The sequence below is a fragment of the Bombina bombina genome, chromosome 4 (genome assembly GCF_027579735.1).
Source record: "Bombina bombina isolate aBomBom1 chromosome 4, aBomBom1.pri, whole genome shotgun sequence".
Classification (NCBI taxonomy): Eukaryota; Metazoa; Chordata; class Amphibia; order Anura; family Bombinatoridae; genus Bombina; species Bombina bombina.
Window position 1 is genome coordinate 991663887 of NC_069502.1, and position 20502 is coordinate 991684388.

The 20502-nt window shown below is 36.3% G+C and overlaps 1 protein-coding gene across 1 annotated transcript in view; it reads left to right on the forward strand.

The window, feature by feature from the left end:
* The window catches only part of SANBR (SANT and BTB domain regulator of CSR), a 168331-nt gene that overhangs the window by 106741 nt on the left and 41088 nt on the right, over positions 1–20502 (forward strand). The window contains exons 11-15 of the mRNA XM_053712047.1: positions 211–334; positions 3716–3868; positions 4692–4837; positions 4947–5046; positions 7316–7348. Of these exons, the coding sequence (XP_053568022.1) occupies positions 211–334; positions 3716–3868; positions 4692–4837; positions 4947–5046; positions 7316–7348 (556 nt within the window). The remainder of the gene's footprint in view (positions 1–210; positions 335–3715; positions 3869–4691; positions 4838–4946; positions 5047–7315; positions 7349–20502) is intronic.

Genomic DNA, 20502 nt, shown 5'->3' on the forward strand with positions numbered 1-20502 from the left:
ACATAAATTATGTTTTTTGGGGTCTCATGATCCTTTAATTGCATATATCAATGGCTTCTATATACAATATATTGTGCCAAAATTAAAGCATTCTATCTAGCGTGACAACATGCAATGGTCTATTTCCTCCTAAATATTTGTTTTTTGCTTTATGTATTTTACTGGTTTGGGTTACACTATGCATTATAATAAATTGCATCCCATACACAGGGACAAAACATGGGACATTCATGAGTACTTGGCAAATTTATTTGAGGAGCTAAAGTCGTGGAGAGATGTATATTGGAGATTGTGGGGCACGATAAATTGGCTAACATGTGCCCGATGCAAGCAAGTAAGTAGTATTATTTCTATCACCGACAATTACTGTATAATTATGGAAAACAGCTTTTGAGATATACCAACATTCACATTTTGAAATATTATTTATAGCCTTAATTTAAAAGTACATACGTATACCCTATTGGTGGGCTCTTAAAGGGACAGTATACAACAATGTTTATATAACTGCATGTAATAGACAATATAAAGAATAAAATGCACAGATACCGATATAAAAATCCAATATAAAACTGTTTAAAAACTTATTTAGAAGCTCTCAGTTTAGCTCTTTTGAAAAGGTAGCTGGAAAGCCCACTGCAAGTGGGTAATAAGACACTCCCTCCCTCCCCCTACCCTTTACACAAACAGGAGCAAGCTGGAGTAGGTATCTGTCGGTATTCTCCTAAAACTTTGGGGCTTGGTTAGGAGTCTGAAAATCAGAGCAATGTTATTTAAAAATAAGCAAAACTATACATTTAAAAAAATATATATATATATGGGCTATATAAATAGATCTATAAAACATTTATGGAAATAATAAAATGAGTGTATAATATCCCTTTAAATAGGGTCTCCACACAGACCTCACTGTACATGCTAGGATTTGACAATAAAAGTAGTGATTCTCAACCAGATTACCACAGTGCTTAACAGAATCTTGTCCTAGTGCCAATTGGGGCAAAGGTCTATTTTAAAGTTGTACCATCAGGTTGGAGTTGGATGGTTACATGACAAACCCCAAATCCTGACCTGCCTAGCAAAGGAGATAAAAAATAGCTGTAATGGAGTTTCTGTTTGGGAGCAATTGAATGGAAGTCACAAGAAAGAATCAGGAAAGGTAAACACAGGTAAAGGATCAAGGTCAGCCTGACCATAGGACTTACACAAGCATTCAGTCAAATAAATGACTGCAGCCATTTTATACAGAATCAGAGTCAAAACGGGTCAAAGACATTCAGTATAGTATTAAGCAGACATCCTGGTGGTAAAAGAGTAGACAATAATGCAAAGCAAAGAGAATATTATATCCAGAAACTCACCTAGTCTGTATGCAAGCCAACAATATCCAGGTACCAAAATGCCATCATATGCATAATTTTAAGTTAAAATTGTGCCTTAATAATGTTGCACATTCAGGAACCAAGTGGTTAATGTTTAATTGTTTTGTCTTGAATACAAAAAAATAAATACATTTAAATTGTCCATTTGTAAAGAATTAATATGCGTACTAAGTGACGGACAGACACAGTATGCCTGCTGCCTGTACAGTACTTACTATTGCACAAGTATTTTCTTGGACAGCACTGCCTCCTGCTCTTGCGCGACCAGTCAAACCCCCTGAACAAGTGAGTTTAGGTGATTTATCGCCACCACCTCAGAAGTAGAAGAGAGGTTAAATATTAGCGGTCATATGACTGCCATTTGTAACTTGTAGTGCACAACAAGGCTCCATAGAAGCCCCCACTGCTAGAATATGTAGCCTATTATCTTAATAACAACATCCAATATAATATCAACTGGCATGGAACAAGGAGACCTAACTGGAGCTATTTTACTTGATTTTGCAAAGGCCTTTGACACAGTAGACCACGACATACTACTGCTCAAACTAAAAAACTCAGGTATTGGTGATCCTCCGCTAACCTGGTTTCGATCATATGTATCAGACCGATCACAATATGTCTCCATTTCTGACAGCGACTTCCTCCCTCTCCCAGTCGCGTGTGGTGTTCCCCAAGGTTCCATTCTCTGCCCCCTACTATTCACATTATTTATAAATGATCTGCCTAATGTCTGCAAACCCTCAACTGTACACATGTACGCAGATGACACAGTAATCTATGCAAACAATTCCGATCTGCCGCAGCTTGAAGCAGTGCTCCAAGACCAGTTCACAGAGGTAGAAAAGTGGATCTCAAAAACAAACTCTTCCTAAACACTGACAAAACTGTCACAATGATCTTTGGAACGGGACCTAAATTACACAAACCAAAATCAAATTGCACACTGACCACAGTCCACCCTTTTAAATACTTGGGTATGTTGTTAGACCCCAATCTATCTTTTGGCCTTCACATAGAAAAACTTGCCTCTAAACTTTATCCAAAACTAGGTGCCCTGCACAGAAACAAATCCTGCCTCAGCCCTACAGTAAAGGAAAAGATTCTACAGCAAATGCTTATGCCAATCATGGATTATGGGGATATAGTATACGCACCTGCACCGCAAACTCACCTTAATAAACTTAATACATTGTATAACTCGTTCTGCCGCTCTGTGCTACAATGTAACTACAGGACCCACCATTGTGACATGCTAAAAGAACTAAACTGGCTGTCGCTGGAATCCAGACGCACCCTCCATCTTTCCTGCCTTGTGTTTAAGAGCTTTTCTGGGAAGCTCCCATCCTACCTGAGCAGAATGCTCTCCCCGGCTATTCCCACCTCCTATAACCTCCGATCCAGTACCAGTACATTATTTAGCTTGCCTCAATACAAAAAGAAAGCAACTCGATCTTTCTTTTCCTACAGAGCACCACAATTATGGAACAACCTCCCGCACACTTTCAAACCTTTCCCAAGCCTAATATCCTTTAAGAGATCCCTCTCTACATATCTCAAAACAGAATGCACCTGTCATGGTTGATTGTATATTTCCTACCTGTTCTATGTTAAATTTTGCGTATATTGTGTATTATTGTTGTTTTTGTATTTTAGTGTACCCTATTGTATCAATGCAATGTTGTGTTTTGTGGACCCAGGAAATACTTGAAAACAAGAGAAATCTCAATGTATCCTTCCTGGTAAAATATATTTTATAAATAAATAAATAAAATGGTGATCTGCAGTAACATACTAATTAATGCAAGCCACTCTAGCGCTTAAAAATATGGGAAATCCTAAATCATATAAATAAAACCAACATTCTGTCATGAAAGAGTGACAAGTTTATTTATTAATAAAGTCATAATAAAGTCATAATATTAACTTTTGGGGGCTTCCTGACCACGGTTTGTGGGTGTTATTCCACTTTACGAATAATAGTAGCTGGTAGCTTTGTCATTACAGTGTGATGGTTTCTGTGTTGTTTGCTTGCAAGGCCTTTGTGAAAATGTAGCACCCAGATATCATTTTATTAATGCTGTGCACAGTCCCAAGTCTTCTTGACGTGTAAAAGGTCACTTTATGTTTCTAAAGTATTTCAGTATTGTTCAGTGTTTAAGAATGAGAATGTAAACACAGCCCTTTTACTTTTACGTCTGCATTCTTTATCAGTGTGACACAAGTAACATACATTAAAGAAGCAGTTATGTTCACTTTATACTGAAATGTGATATAAGTGATGCACTATTTAAGAACAATGTTTATTTTGCTGTTTGTTTTGCATATCCCAGTCATTCCTATGCTGTGAGCTGTCACATTGCCAGTATCACCCGGAGCCTGCAATCTATCCCAATTCAGCAACTTCCCTTAGTTCGTCAGTAACTGGAATCTACCCATGCTGCAACCAAAAAGTTCTTCGATTTGATCCCGCTCAGATTCCAAAGGTATATGTCCAATGTTGTTTGTTAACCAGACAAAAAAGCACCTACTAGACAATAATACCTATTAACTCTGCAAGCCAGCTTTCATAAAACTTTGTGCAGTGTTTTTTCCCTGTAGGTTTAGTTGTTTATATTCAATGCTCCAAGAAATACTATGTCAGTTTTCTTCAAATTTACAGCGTTTCCAGTCAGAAGGTGCACACAAAACCTTCAAATTAAATTGTTCAAGCAAACCAATGTTACAAGAACCGGAAAAACAGGGTTTAACACTGAAAGGGACATGAAACCCAAAAAATTTCATTCATGATTCAGATAGAACTTTTAATTTTAATCAACTTTCCAATTTATGTGCTTCATTCTTTTGGTATCCTTTATTGAAGGAGCAACAGTGCTCTTCTGGGAGCTAGTTTATATAATTGGATTAACCAATGATAAGATACACATATGTATAGATACCAATCAACAGCTAGCTCCCTGTAGTCAATTGCAGCTTCTGAGCCTACCTAGGTATCCTTTTCAACAAAAGATATCAAGAGAACAAATCAAAATAGATAATATAAGTATATTGGAAAGATTAATAAATTGCATGCTCCATTTGAACCATAAAAATTTAATTTTGACTTTACTGGCCCTTGAACAGTCGAGCAAATTTAAATTGTACTTTTAGCTATACAAATATTATATATGACTTTATATAACAACCAATATATAAAAAATGGGCTACAGTGTTTATTCATAGAGTAATGTATTGACTAATGTTATAAAACATGTCTGCCTCTGTTCCAGAAACCTGTTTCATTTTAGTTGTAATTTTTTTGGACTTTAGGGTTGTAAGGTGAGGGACCATGTTATAGGTATGCCAGGAGGAGGTGGTGAAGAAGATATGACTCAAAGCCCTTCATTTAAAGTGCTTTCTGACCTTCTTCAGCGCAGAGACATAATAGCTGTGCCTTTTTGTAAAGACCTAAATGGGTAAGAACCTAATTAGAATATCTTACAATAAAGTGCTATAGAAGTTTCTTGTTTTTGATAAGCATTGTTAACTTTAATGCGCATAGCTTTCCAATTTTGTGCTCTGCAGAGACTCAGGAATTCTTTTAAATCAGGATAAAAGTCTTGAATGTGATGCCCTTCTAGAGCCAAATGCATGGTGTGGACAGAAAACCGGAGAATTCAGTGCTGTAAGTTGAATGTCCTACAATTAGGTTGTTATATCCATAATAGCATTGTCGTAAACTACTGGTATATATTAACATTGTTAAGTATAAATAACGTTGCGCTGTGACGTCATCACGTTATTACGCGTGACGTCACCACGCAAAACGGAAAGCCCCGGCGATGCCTGTCACTCTACAGGCACGATCGCCGGGGTGGGAGCCCCCAGATCTCCCTCAAGGTGGGAGAGTGCTAGTGACGGCGCTAAGCCGTCATTAGCACCAGAGTGGGAAACTCTGTGACGGCTCAGAGCCATCGTTAGCATTCAAAGGGTTAAATTAGTGTTTCTTTACTTCACTCCTAAAGTTCCTTTAACAGACCAGATTTCAAGGATTTCGTTTCATGAGCACTGGTGGGGCAGAAACAAAAGACACTGGTCAGCTCAGAGAGAAATACTAAAACTAAAAATGTGTGTCATGAATATGAAAGAGTTCTATTAGAAGATGTTAAAGTTGTTTATTCTGAGTTTGAGACAAACATGAAGTGCATAACTGTGCGGAACTGGTCCCTTTGTGACTGTTTATTGAATAGCTGATAAACCGTATTCTTTTCGCTCAGTTAGTGGATAGTATCACACCTCACAAACACAAAAAAAAAATCAAATAAATTAGCCCAGAAACTTCTGCATTAAAACAAAAAAAATTGTAGCACGTTTTAAAATGCCCCGCCTCAGAGGACACAAATGACTATACTGGAAGTTATGGTTAATTAAGGACTGGATCTGAGAACCACTGACTTATACTTGACAAGATGTGCTGTCTCCTTATGAGCAGTGCTCTGTTTTTATCAAATAGTTCCGTCATTGACACAAATTACAAAAATAAAAAAGATACTTAAAGTGAAGGTAAACTTTAATTAATGAAAGCTCGTTTTTTAAAAATATTATTAAAAACAAGGGCACTTTCATTCATCAAAGTTTAGAAAGCAGCCGTTTTGATTAAAAACTTACCTTTGTTCTTTTCACAGTCAGAGCAGCTTCCCCCACCCGGAGATCCTCTCTTCACATGTCATCAATGACTTATCCGGCTTCCTCCAATCACGGATTTCCCCCCAGGGGAGTCATTGACTGAGGTTATGCCGTGATTGGAGGAAGCCGGATTAGTCATTGATGACATGTGAAGAGAGGATCTCTGGGTGGGGGAAGCTGCTCTGGCTGTGAAAAAAACAAAGGCAAATTTTTTTATCAAAACGGCTGCTTTCTAAACTTTGATGAATGAAAGTGCCCCTGTTTTTAATAGTATTTTTAAAAAATGGGCTTTCATTCATCAAAGTTTACCTTCACTTTAACAGTTTAAAGCACATTTATACATATACATTTTGTACTTGTGGCCAAAGTCTAAGGTATAAATATTAGATTGATATAATATCACTGTAATGGTATATAAAGCACCTCTCTTGTACACATTTGGTTTATTTTGGGTCTGGCTTTCTCCACCCCCGCCCCAAGACAATATCTACAATACATTTGCCATCTTACATAAAATTTTACTTTGGCTGCACGAGAACTACTGTAAACATGGCAAAAGGTGTGTATATATAGGAAGATGTGCCATAAAGACCACTAGGAGTATCTACTCCAAGGATAAACTAAACCTTTACCCCTCAAGTCCGTAATTATTCCAATAAATTATCTTATGAGTTTTTTCTTCCGTAGAATGGAAAAAAAATGTTGGCACGAAAATATATTCATATCGGTTTATCATTTTATTGAGTCATCATGTCTGACTCTTCTCTTATAATATACATTGTTCTCCAAAGAAAATTGTGTCAGATTGGTGGTATTACAAAGTACCTGGGTGGCATTAAGAGGTGGCTGAGTGGCGGCAGTATAGTCATTTATAATATTTTAAAATGTTCTGTTATTTATAAATGTTACTTAAACTATGTGAAGCACAAATTCATTAAATAATTTAACATAGTTTAATGGTAATTTGTGCAAAAAACATTGAACAAAACAAATGTAATAATGGCTAATTTTAGCTTAATTTTGTCTTACATATTAGCCGGGAAGTCAGAAACATTAGCTGGGTGGTGTGCCCAATAAATAGGTTCTGGGAAGGACAGTGGTATTTACTTTAGGCCAATAATATTGGGCCTATAGTAGTTTTTACTATAGTAGTATTGTAATATACTTATTCTGTTTCTTTCCTTTCCTGTGTTGTGCACAGTACTTTAATCTCTTTTGTTATTGAGTCATTTATGTAGTTCCTTTCTGTTTTTCTTCCTGTTGGTCAGTTTCTTTCTCTAAAAAACTTCAGTCTACAGCTGGTAAGTAAGAATTAATTAAGATTTAGTCTTCTATGACTGTGTATCAATTAAAAAAAAAGTTTAGTTCTAAAGTTTACATTTTTACCCAAAAGCATAAAAGGAGTGAAATTCCAGGGTTTAATTAATGAAAATATGACATTTATAACACACAATGCATTTATTGCTCATGTGTGAAATCAGTTTATCAATTATGTTATATGTAAAGACTTGTTCATAGAATAAGATTGCTGTCAAAAAGGCGTGTGTGATTCTTTATCATTGTTTATACATTTTGACATACAAATCGTACAAATCTAAATTTAAGTTGAGAAAGAGGGCGCCACATAGCGTAATATGTTTGAGACAACTTCAAGGTAAAATGAATCAAAAATGCTTACCAAATGGAAATGCACCGTACTGTGACCGGTGCTGACAAGCCGGCTAACACTCACAGTGGTTAGTACACTGATGTCTGTGGTAAACTGCGTCTGTATGCAGGTCGAGTGATTCTGTCTGACTCCTGTGTCGGATCGCTCACTTTCTTAGCCAACGTGATATTGCTGTGTTAGATTCACACTGCAGGTTAAGTGTGACACCTTGACCCTTGCAAATTGCCGGTAAAAGCAAAAAGGACAACCTCCGTGTAAGTTAAAAGATATTTATTCCATATAAAGTACCGCTACGCGTTTCTCGACCGTAACCGGTCGTTTCCTCAGGCATGAAATAATGGATACAATTGTTACAAAGTAAAAACCTTATATACAGGTGTGTATTAAAAAACGGAAGTTGTCAAAGCACCTAGAGTAAGCAATAATAGCTTAGTTGATACGATGAGTGTAATTGTCCCTGATTAGAAATTCAAATGTGAGTTAACCCATAACAGACTGGTATAAAAGATTTAATTCAACTGTTTTGTCTGAGCTCAAAAATAAAATGAAAAAGGGGGAAGAAAAGAACCTGGAGTTTTGTTATCCATATTAGTCATATCTTGCATGTAGTAAAGGTATAGCTGTTTTTTCTAGCATCAACAAAAGAAAACATGATGTTTTATAATCTATATAGTTCGTGTGTATGTTAGAATAAAAACACTTACACACTAAAAAATTAAAAAACCAAGTTGTGGTGTTTTCCATTTTAGAAAAGGTAAACAAATTTTGTTGTTTTCGGTTTGAGTCTGTAAAGATTTGTTAAAGAGAACCTAAAGAGATATTTTATTGATATTAAATTGATAATAAAGGTATAGAGTATCTATTGCTGAAGGTGTGTGATTTACAGAAAAGGTGGGATTTCCCGGCCCTAGCCTAAAAAACGGAAAAATGTACCACACAATGTAATGGCAATTTTTATTAAAAAGTGTATAATATATTAATTTTTAAAATATATAAAAAATATTCTAATCTGAGAGTTTGCAGATTGTGTGAGGAAAGAGTGGAATTGGTACGGATTCCTCTTCAATAAATGGAAGTTGATAACGTAATTTAGCTATATTACTATGGGATTCCTATGATATTTGAACATGATAAATAGAATGAGATGGATCTATAGTGTCTACGGACTTTTGATTTGATCAGAACAAACCCCTATGTCTGTTCTCATATATGTGAACAAATGTTGCTATTCTCCTATATGACCACTGTTGGACTTATTTGGCTAAACGCTATGTGAACCTATGTTGTAAAAATTCTTATATAGTTTAGTGATTGTGTAAGCGATCCTAGTCTTGAATGAACATGTAATGCATGTCTAAGATAGTGTGTATATATGTGAAAGTTGATGTGTGATGTCACAATAGATTGCTAATGGAAAATTTAGCTAATGTAAAGATAAAATGTGGTATGCATCTATGAAAACCATTTTTAAAGAATGTATATATAATATTATAATAACCATATCGATCATATAGTGTCGAGAAAAAGATAAAGTAGAGGATCATTATTGTATGAAGCCAATGTGCATAAAAATTAGGACCCATGTGCATGAAAGTAGTGAGTGTATAGAAATATTCGTGGAATGAGAGATCTTGATCAGGTAATGAGAATCGTGACCTTATCAGTTCTAAAGAGAATGGTTGAAGCCTGATTAAATTGTTTGTATGGGACTGCCCTACTGGAAATCTTTAATGCAGACCAAATAGTGTTGGTCCACAAATGTTGCTAGTTTTTTTCAAAAAATAGAAGCAGTGGATGTGAAGCTGATAGTGCTTCTAAGTAATGTTGGGCGGATATTTGAGTCTATCAGTTCTAGGTTGAGCTAATTGGGAGATCTTGAGACCAAATCCTTGTTAATGGTATTTACCACAAGGGTGTGTCTGATATAAGGGAGACGTTCATGGTAATATGAATAATATAAAGAAAGGCTTAAAAGTATATATGTATATGTGTATTTCATTAATTGTAATCTGCTAACTATGATGATGTGTGAATGTTGATGTTTGAAATATGTAAAAAGTGAATGCTTCTGAACTTATTTGTAAAAACATGTGCTTCAGTTGATTGGGTTTTGATCTAATGGATATAGGATTCGAGATAGTGGAATCTAAAGTAGTTTATATTGAGAGGGATTAAATTTCCAGATTTCGAGAGACCTTAATTGAAGGCTGCCAAATCAAGGTTGGCATTTAAACCATCCGGAAACAAGGTTTTTAATTTGAAAATCCAAAAGGTTTCTCGTTGTCTAAGTTTATTTTTTTTGACACACAAACTTTTTTTAGAATACAAATCTTTAATTAAAAATACAATTATTGTAATGGAAGTACAATTTTGTTTTTTGGAAGGACAATATAATATACAGTAGATATTATTATTTTTTTATTAGACTTACAGCATGTAAGTCACAGCAGTCTTTTGCTTTCAACTAAATGTGGAAGAATGGCTAACAAAATCAATATTCCTTAATACATTATTGTAAAAAAACAAGGCAGAATAAGCACTTTTGGCATGTTAAAGCATGTTGTATGGTAAATGACAACATAAAATACTTAGGGCCAGATTACAAGTTGTGTGTCAAATCTAAATTTACCGTCAGCAAAAACACAGCTAACGATATGGTTTTAGCGATTCTCGGGTGGAAAAAAATACGTTTTTACTTAGCTGTAGGCCGAAAAACACAAACATCGCTAGCGGAGTTTTGGTGTGGGAGTGCATGTGTTCTCCTATATAAATCAATGCGGAAAAAACATCTACTCGTGAAATGGGCAAAAAAGTGAAAAAAAACGGATACCCTACCATAAGCCCCATGCCTAATAACACCTAATCCGCTATCCCCCCACATTGCAAACACTAAATAATACTATTAACCCCTAAACCACAATCCCCCCACATTGCAAACTACATAATTAATACTATTAACCCCTAAACCACCAACCAGCCCCCACATTGCAAAGTAATTAAAATCGAAACCCCCCTAACCTAACCCCAATTAATAAACCCATAAATTAATTAAAACATATTCTATCTTAAAATAAATAAAAACTTACTGTAAAATTTAAATATAACTTAAGCTTACCCTAACAAAAAAACTAACATTACTTAAAAATAAAAAACCTAAATTACAAAAAATAAAAAACCTGACATTACTTAAAAATAAAAAACTTCAATTACAAAAAATAACAAATGAAATTACCATAAAAAAATATTCCTATTCTAATACCCCCCCAAAAAAAGCCAAAATAAAAAACCCATTCTAAAAATAAACTACCAATAGCCCTTAAAAGGGCCCTTTGTATGACATTGCCCCAAAGTTAACAGCTCTTTTGTATAAAATAAAACAATTAACCCCTAACATTACAAACCCCCCAAACAAAATCTAACTTAAAAAAAAGCGAAACTACCCATTGTCCTGAAAAGGACATTTGGCTGAGAATTCAGCTCTTTTTCTGCCCATAGAAAATTAAAAAATCCCTAATCTTAAACCCCCCCCCCCCCCAAAAAAAAACAGCCTAACTTGGTACTCACCACTGATGATGGGCGGTGCTCCGTCTTCATCCCGGAGGCATTCCATCTTCAACCATCGGCGGTCCTTCTTCTATCTTCATCCCGGTGGCGGAGGTCCATCTTATATCTTCAATCCGTTAGCGGCTGTGAAGTCCTCTGCGAGGTCAGCGTTGGTGGTGCTCTTCAGAGCATTGACAGGCAGCTCCTCTTCATGTTGTCTCCAGCCACACACCGAAGATTGAATGCACGGAACCTCTTTTATATAGGGGTACCCTTCCATTACTCAGTTTTCTACTCAGTTTTCTCCCGAGTATAACTCAATATGTGCTATTATTAGGAAACATTTACACATACTTAAGGGTGACGAGATCTTACAGCCATATGTAAAAGAGTATAGATTTGTTGCTAGGAAACCACCTACATTAGCCTCCAAGCTTTCGCCGAGTTTAGTCAAATCTAATACCCAGTCAAATGGCAACTGGCTTAGAGCATCGGTCACCAACCACTAGTCCATGGACCACTGGTGGTCCACAAGAAGATGTTGGTGGTCCTTGACACCATCAAGCAGGAATTAATCTCCTCTGATGGTGTCACCCTCATTACACCGAAACGCCAGGTGGACATCAGTGCCTAGCTGGACATCAGTGAAAACCGACAGAGGAGAAGTTAAATTACAATCTTCCTACGCACATTGCGTAGTAATACGCAACTTGCCTAGCTAGATTGTATTTTTAACTCCTCCTGCCCGGAACGCTTATCAGAGAAAGATGTTTCCATTCTAAAGCCAGCAGAGGTTGTTATAGTCTTGGCTTAAAATAGTGGAAATAAAGTATATTTCTTTCCTTTACCTGTCTCTTTGTAGTAGTTTTCCTAATTCCTTCAGATGGACTTACATCATGACTCCAATTTCTGTCCATGATCATAAGTAGTTTTGAATAATTCCTAACTGGGGAGGAAACTTGGAAATCTTGCAGTCCTTTTAAACATAGTTCTTTTTTCCCCATGTTCTGCCTCTCTGTTTCCAGCTCAAAAGTTGGCACTTACCCTTCATCTGTCATTTGGAAGTATTCTCTCAGTTATGTCATTCAGTCAGTTAATTCTAAAAATAATTCTTAAAAATGTGTAAATATATACATAATGTAAACTTAGCTATGGTTATAATAGTTATGTACAGTATGTATGTATGTATGTATGTATGTATATATATATATATATATATATATATATATATATGTTTGTACCTTTAAAAAAAAAATCATGTTAGTGGTCCACGGGATTCAAAATTGTGAGAATAGTGGTCCCTGAGATCCGAAAGGTTGGTGACCCCTGGCTTAGAGGTATTGGCAATTTCAGGGCACATCTGTCAAATTGCTTAACTTGTGAAAACATGGATTTCACTAAAAGCTTTTCCAGTAAAGTTACTGGTGATTCTTTTGAAATTGATTTCTATGCGACATGTCTCACTGATTATATAGTCTACCTTTTGGACTGCCAGCTTTGTGGAATCCAATACGTAGGCCAGTCGAGTAGAACCCTCAGAGACCGGGCAAGAGAGCATCTCAGGGATATTAGAAACTACAATAAGGACTCAGCAGTAGCTAAACACTTTAATCTATTTCATCTTACAAATACACCAAAGTTGAAAATTAAGGTTATAGATATAGCCAGAACCCCTTATCGGGGAGGGGGGGGGGTGATATATGTAAGATTCTAGATAGAAAAGAATTATATTGGATCTACAAGCTGAAAACTCGGTCACCTTTAGGCATGAACTTAGAGTGGGATATGAGATATTTTGTGGATTAGATCTAAAAGTTGTTTTTGGTAAATAGATGTTAGTACATATATCTTCATATTAGTATGAATTTCCTTATCTATAAACGCATCTTTTTATGACTTTTGCTCTTATCCCACAAATATTAGCATATTGGTGTACATATTATATCATTTCAGAATATGTTGTAGTTTAAGATGATCAATCTCTTGAATTTTGTAAACTATTTTGATCGTTTGGTTATCTGATATCTGGATAACATATTGGCAGCGTTTTTCTTCAATTATAAAGATTTTTTTCTTGGTTTGTTTTTCTTCTCCTCACTCCTTTTTATCTTAATTGAATATATAAATGTCAAATTCTGTTGTTATATCTAGTTTTGTTATATTAGAAAATTTGCAAACACTGTATGTGAGGCTATTTTTGAATTTGTATACATATGTTAGTTTTCCACATATGTGTGCACAATATATTGTTATATTATTCATCTCTAATTATACAGGTTTTTTTCGCTAAATTGCATATCTTCACAAGTATATCTATTATGTTATGTTTTATTATTGTCTGATCTGTAGCACTTTTTGCGGACATTTACTTTGAAGTATTATATTTATGTGACACCTGTTTTCTATTTTGATTGTGATACAGTGTGTTCTGATTGGTGCTCTGTCCCTTTAAGTGCTACAGCAGATTTCACTTGTCTAACAGCTTTTATGATTAAGCGCTAGTCTGCGCGAAACATGTAAGTCTGCTGTTTCCCTCCCTGGTCTGTTGTGTCATATTTAAGGTTTTTGCTTTTTGTCTACCATTTATTTTTAATTTGGAATAAACTACCTTTTTATACAGCAGCTCAGCAGCCGCCTGTTTTCTTCTTTGTTGTACCCTTCCATTCCTATTGGCTGATTTGATTCTTCAAATTCGAATCAAATCAGCCAATAGGATGAGTTAGTTAGTTTTTTTTTTTTTGTAATGTAGGTTTTTTATTTATGTTAGATTTTTTTATTTTTTCTAATGTTGTTTTTTTTATTTTTAAGTAATGTTAGTTTTTTTTGTTAGGGTAAGCTTAGGTTATATTTTAATTTTACAGGTAAGTTTTTATTTATTTTAAGGTAGTTAGAATATGTTTTAATTAATTTATTGGTTTATTAATTGAGGTAAGGTTAGGGGGTTTAGATTTTAATTACTTTGTGATGTGGGAGGGGTTAATAATTTATTTAGGTACTTTGCTATGTGGGGGGATAGCGGTTTAGGGGTTAATAATTTAGGTACTTTGTGATGTGGGGGGTGGCAGTTAATGGGGTTAATAATTTTATTTAGGGTTTGTTATGTGGGGGGTGGCGGTTTAGGGGTTAATAATTTTATTTAGGGTTTGCGATCTGGGGGATGGCAGTTTAGGGGTTAATAATTTTATTTGGGGTTTGCGATGTGGGGGTGGCAGTTTAGGAGTTAATGTGTAGTTTATGGGTGTAAGTGTACTTTGTAATGTATTTTTTATATTTTGTGAAACCTTTTAGTTTCAGAAAACACTTTACAATAGCTCCTAGATCGCGGTATGGATTCATGCGGAAAGGACTGTTGCGGAAGTGCAATGGTGATTGCTCACGACTTGTAATAGCGGATGAAAAATAGATCACAAAATCGCTGTTGCGCATCACTTGTAATCTTGCCCTTATATTCTGAAAAAACACATGCTACAGTTTTTCTGCTACCATGAAAACTGTAATTAAAACATCAAAATCAATATTCATCTGTATAGTGTTGTATGATGCAAATGAGAATAATCAATTTTGACATGTTAAGCTATGTTTTATGTTACATGATGCACTTTAAAAGTTTACCTGAGATGATGCTGATGTGCTGGGTTTTTCAGCCATTTCTCCACATTTAATTAAAAGCAAAGCAGTAGTTGGTTTCCAGGCAAACTGCTGAACTCACTTGCTGTGACATCACAATTCCTTTAGCAAAATGGGGACTAGCATTTATGTTTACAGGGTTTTGACACATGCTGGAAGTGTAATTACAAGAAAGAAAAAAATATTGTACTTCCAAAAAACAAAAATGTATTTCCAAAAAAAATTAAAACTAATTGTATTTGTAATTAATGATTTGTATTTGTATGTCCCAATTTATATACAATGATAAAGAATCACACACACTTGTCTTTTTGACAGCAATATTATTCCATACTTGTTACGTTGATATTTTAAAGTATGAGAAATGTAGATGCTCAATTTGCTTTTCGAAAAAGCACGTTAATTCTAACAAAAAATGAAATACTAGGAACAGGGCCGTCTTTAACGTGAGGCAAAAGGGGCAGCTGCCCCGGGCCCAGTCTTTGTTGTGTGGCCCAAAGCAGCTGCCCCTTGAGCCCTCGCTGCCCGCAATTTCCACAAATAGTTTTCCCGGCTGGCCAGAAGAAGCGGTAGACGCGCGGCCCGGGTCTGTGCACGTGACACACATGACAGTGCTGTGTGAGTGGGGCCCAAGAAAATGTTTACCCAGGGTCCAATCAATATTAAAGACGGCCCTGCCTAGGAACAATTAACGTAATTAACACACACATACAAAATAAGAAAACTACTAAAATAATGTGCATACAGTCAAATATCTGTTGCATTTCAGCCACAATATGACCTTAATCATAGGCTTACTAAAGTACTATCAACGGGCCAAATTTCATAACAATGCCTTCAGCCATTTGAACTGGTAAATTAGTATACTATTTGCATTGTCAGTCCAATAGGACATCTATCTATCTATCTATCTATCTATCTATCTATCTATCTATCTATCTATCTATCTATCTATCTATCTATCTATCTAAACAACAGTAAGAAATGTATGATTATCTGCAGGCAATGATGTGATCTACCGTAATGGATCATGGATTTTTGCAGTTATATTTCATTTGGTAAGCTAGGGAGATAAATAACTGTTCTAGATAAATAAATAAAAACATTTTTTTTATCAATGCCTTAGGCTATTATTAGGTTTGTTAACTAAATTCATGCAGAGAGCAAACTTGCTTTGTTGAGGTCATACAGATTTTTTTTAAAGGGACACTGAACCCAAATTTTTTCTTTCGTGATTCAGATAGAGCATGCAATTTTAAGCAACTTTCTAATGTACTCCTATTATAATTTTTTTCTCCGTTCTCTTGCTTTCTTTGGCCTAGATTTAGAGTTTAGAGGCTCCTAACGCTGGTTTTAGGCTACCGCCGGTATTTGGAGTCACTCAAAATAGGGTCTAACGCTCACTTTTCAGCCGCGACTTTTCCATACCGCAGATCCCCTTACGTCAATTGCGTATCCTATCTTTTCAATGGGATCTTTCTAACGCCGGTATTTAGAGTCGTTTCTGAAGTGAGCGTTAGAGCTCTAACGACAAAACTCCAGCCGCCGGAAAATAGCAGGAGTTAAGAGCTTTCTGGGCTAACGCCGGTTCATAAAGCTCTTAACTACTGTACCCTAAAGTACACTAACACCCACAAACTACCTATGTACCCCTAAACCGAGGTCCCCCCACATCGCCGCCACTCGATTAAAATTTTTTAACCCCTAATCTGCCGACCGCCACCTACGTTATACTTATGTACCCCTAATCTGCTGCCCCTAACCCCGCCGACCCCTGTATTATATTTATTAACCCCTAACCTGCCCCCCACAACGTTGCCGACACCTGCCTACACTTATTAACCCCTAATCTGCCGAGCGGACCTGAGCGCTACTATAATAAAGTTATTAACCCCTAATCCGCCTCACTAACCCTATCATAAATAGTATTAACCCCTAATTTGCCCTCCCTAACATCGCCGACACCTAACTTCAATTATTAACCCCTAATCTGACGACCGGAGCTCACCGCTACTATAATAAATGGATTAACCCCTAAAGCTAAGTCTAACCCTAACACTAACACCCCCCTAAGTTAAATATAATTTAAATCTAACGAAATTCATTAACTCTTATTAAATAAATTATTCCTATTTAAAGCTAAATACTTACCTGTAAAATAAACCCTAATATAGCTACAATATAAATTATAATTATATTGTAGCTATTTTAGGATTAATATTTATTTTACAGGCATCTTGGTAATTATTTTAACCAGGTACAATAGCTATTAAATAGTTAAGAACTATTTAATAGTTACCTAGTTAAAATAATAACAAAATTACCTGTAAAATAAATCCTAACCTAAGTTATAATTAAACCTAACACTACCCTATCAATAAATTAATTAAATAAAATACCTACAATTACCTACAATTAACCTAACACTACACTATCAATAAATAAATTAAATACAATTGCTACAAATAACTACAATTACATAAACTAACTAAAGTACAAAAAATAAAAAAGAACTAAGTTACAAAAAATAAAAAAATATTTACAAACATAAGAAAAATATTACAACAATTTTAAACTAATTACACCTACTCTAAGCCCCCTAATAAAATAACAAAGACCCCCAAAATAAAAAAATGCCCTACCCTATTCTAAATTAATAGAGTTAAAAGCTCTTTTACCTTACCAGCCCTGAACAGGGCCCTTTGCGGGGCATGCCCCAAGAAGTTCAGCTCTTTTGCCTGTAAAAAAAAACATACAATACCCCCCCCAACATTACAACCCACCACCCACATACCCCTAATCTAACCCAAACCCCCCTTAAATAAACCTAACACTAAGCCCCTGAAGATCTTCCTACCTTGTCTTCACCATCCAGGTATCACCGATCCGTCCTGGCATCCGGTGCTGAAGAGGTCCAGAAGAGGCTCCAAAGTCTTCCTCCTATCCGGCAAGAAGAGGACATCCGGACCGGCAAACATCTTCTCCAAGCGGCATCTTCGATCTTCTTCCATCCGGTGCGGAGCGGGTCCATCTTGAATCAGCCGACGCGGATCCATCCTCTTCTTCCGGCGTCTCCCGACGAATGACGGTTCCTTTAAGGGACGTCATCCAAGATGGCGTCCCTCGAATTCCGATTGGCTGATAGGATTCTATCAGCCAATCGGAATTAAGGTAGGAATATTCTGATTGGCTGATGGAATCAGCCAATCAGAATCAAGTTCAATCCGATTGGCTGATCCAATCAGCCAATCAGATTGAGCTTGCATTCTATTGGCTGATCGGAACAGCCAATAGAATGCGAGCTCAATCTGATTGGCTGATTGGATCAGCCAATCGGATTGAACTTGATTCTGATTGGCTGATTCCATCAGCCAATCAGAATATTCCTACCTTAATTCCGATTGGCTGATAGAATCCTATCAGCCAATCGGAATTCGAGGGACGCCATCTTGGATGACGTCCCTTAAAGGTACCGTCATTCGTCGGGAGACACAGAAAGAAGAGGATGGATCCGCGTCGGCTGATTCAAGATGGACCCGCTCCGAACCGGATGGAAGAAGATCGAAGATGCCGCTTGGAGAAGATGTTTGCCGGTCCGGATGTCCTCTTCTTGCCGGATAGGAGGAAGACTTTGGAGCCTCTTCTGGACCTCTTCAGCACCGGATGCCAGGAAGGATCGGTGATACCTGGATGGTGAAGACAAGGTAGGAAGATCTTCAGGGGCTTAGTGTTTGGTTTATTTAAGGGGGGTTTGGGTTAGATTAGGGGTATGTGGGTGGTGGGTTGTAATGTTGGGGGGGGGGTATTGTATGGTTTTTTTTACAGGCAAAAGAGCTGATTTTCTTGGGGCATGCCCCGCAAAGGGCCCTGTTCAGGGCTGGTAAGGTAAAAGAGCTTTTACATTTATTAATTTAGAATAGGGTAGGGAATTTTTTATTTTGGGGGTCTTTGTTATTTTATTAGGGGGCTTAGAGTAGGTGTAATTAGTTTAAAATTGTTGTAATATTTTTCTTATGTTTGTAAATATTTTTTTTTTTTTTGTAACTTAGTTCTTTTTTATTTTTTGTACTTTAGTTAGTTTATGTAATTGTAGTTATTTGTAGAAATTGTATTTAATTTATTTATTGATAGTGTAGTGTTAGGTTTTATTGTAGGTATTTTATTTAATTAATTTATTGATAGGGTAGTGTTAGGTTTAATTATAACTTAGGTTAGGACTTATTTTACAGGTAATTTTGTTATTATTTTAACTAGGTAACTATTAAATAGTTCTTAACTATTTAATAGCTATTGTACCTGGTTAAAATAAATACAAAGTTGCCTGTAAAATAAATATTAATCCTAAAATAGCTATAATATAATTATAATTTATATTGTAGCTATATTAGGGTTTATTTTACAGGTAAGTATTTAGCTTTAAATAGGAATAATTTATTTAATAAGAGTTAATTAATTTCGTTAGATGTAAATTATATTTAACTTAGGGGGGTGTTAGTGTTAGGGTTAGACTTAGCTTTAGGGGTTAATCCATTTATTATAGTAGCGGTGAGCTCCGGTCGTCAGATTAGGGGTTAATAATTGAAGTTAGGTGTCGGCGATGTTAGGGAGGGCAGATTAGGGGTTAATACTATTTATTATAGGGTTAGTGAGGCGGATTAGGGGTTAATAACTTTATTATAGTAGCGCTCAGGTCCGCTCGGCAGATTAGGGGTTAATAAGTGTAGGCAGGTGTCGGCTACGTTGAGGGGGGCAGATTAGGGGTTAATAAATATAATATAGGGGTCGGCGGTGTTAGGGGCAGCAGATTAGGGGTACATAGGGATAACGTAGGTTGCGGCGTTGTACGGAGCGGAAGATTAGGGGTTAAAAATAATATGCAGGGGTCAGCGATAGCGGGGGCGGCAGATTAGGGGTTAATAAGTGTAAGGTTAGGGGTGTTTAGACTCGGGGTACATGTTAGAGTGTTAGGTGCAGACGTAGGAAGTGTTTCCCCATAGGAAACAATGGGGCTGTGTTAGGAGCTGAACGCTGCTTTTTTGCAGGTGTTAGGTTTTTTTACAGCTCAAACAGCCCCATTGTTTCCTATGGGAGAATCGTGCACGAGCACGTTTTTGAGGCTGGCCGCGTCCGTAAGCAACTCTGGTATCGAGAGTTGCATTTGCGGTAAAAATGCTCTACGCTCCTTTTTTGGAGCCTAACGCAGCATTTTTTTGAACTCTCGATACCAGAGTTAATTTTATGCTGCGGCCAGAAAAAAGCCCGCGGAGCGTTAACAGCACATCTACCGCCAAACTCCAAATCTAGGCCTTAATTTGAAAAATAAGGCATCTAAGCTATTTTTTTGGTTCAGGACCATGGAAAGCACTTGTTTATTGGTAGGTGAATTTACCCACCAATCAGCAAGAACAACACAGTGTGTTCACCAAAAATGGGCCGGCATTTAAACTTACATTCTTGAATTTCAAATAAAGATACTAAGAGAATGAAAATAATTTGATATTAGGAGTAAATTAGAAATTTGTTTAAAATTGCATGCTCTATCTGAATCACGATAGAAAAATTTTGGGTTCAGTGTCCCTTTAAGTGTTTTCTTTCGCAACATGTGAACCTTTTTTT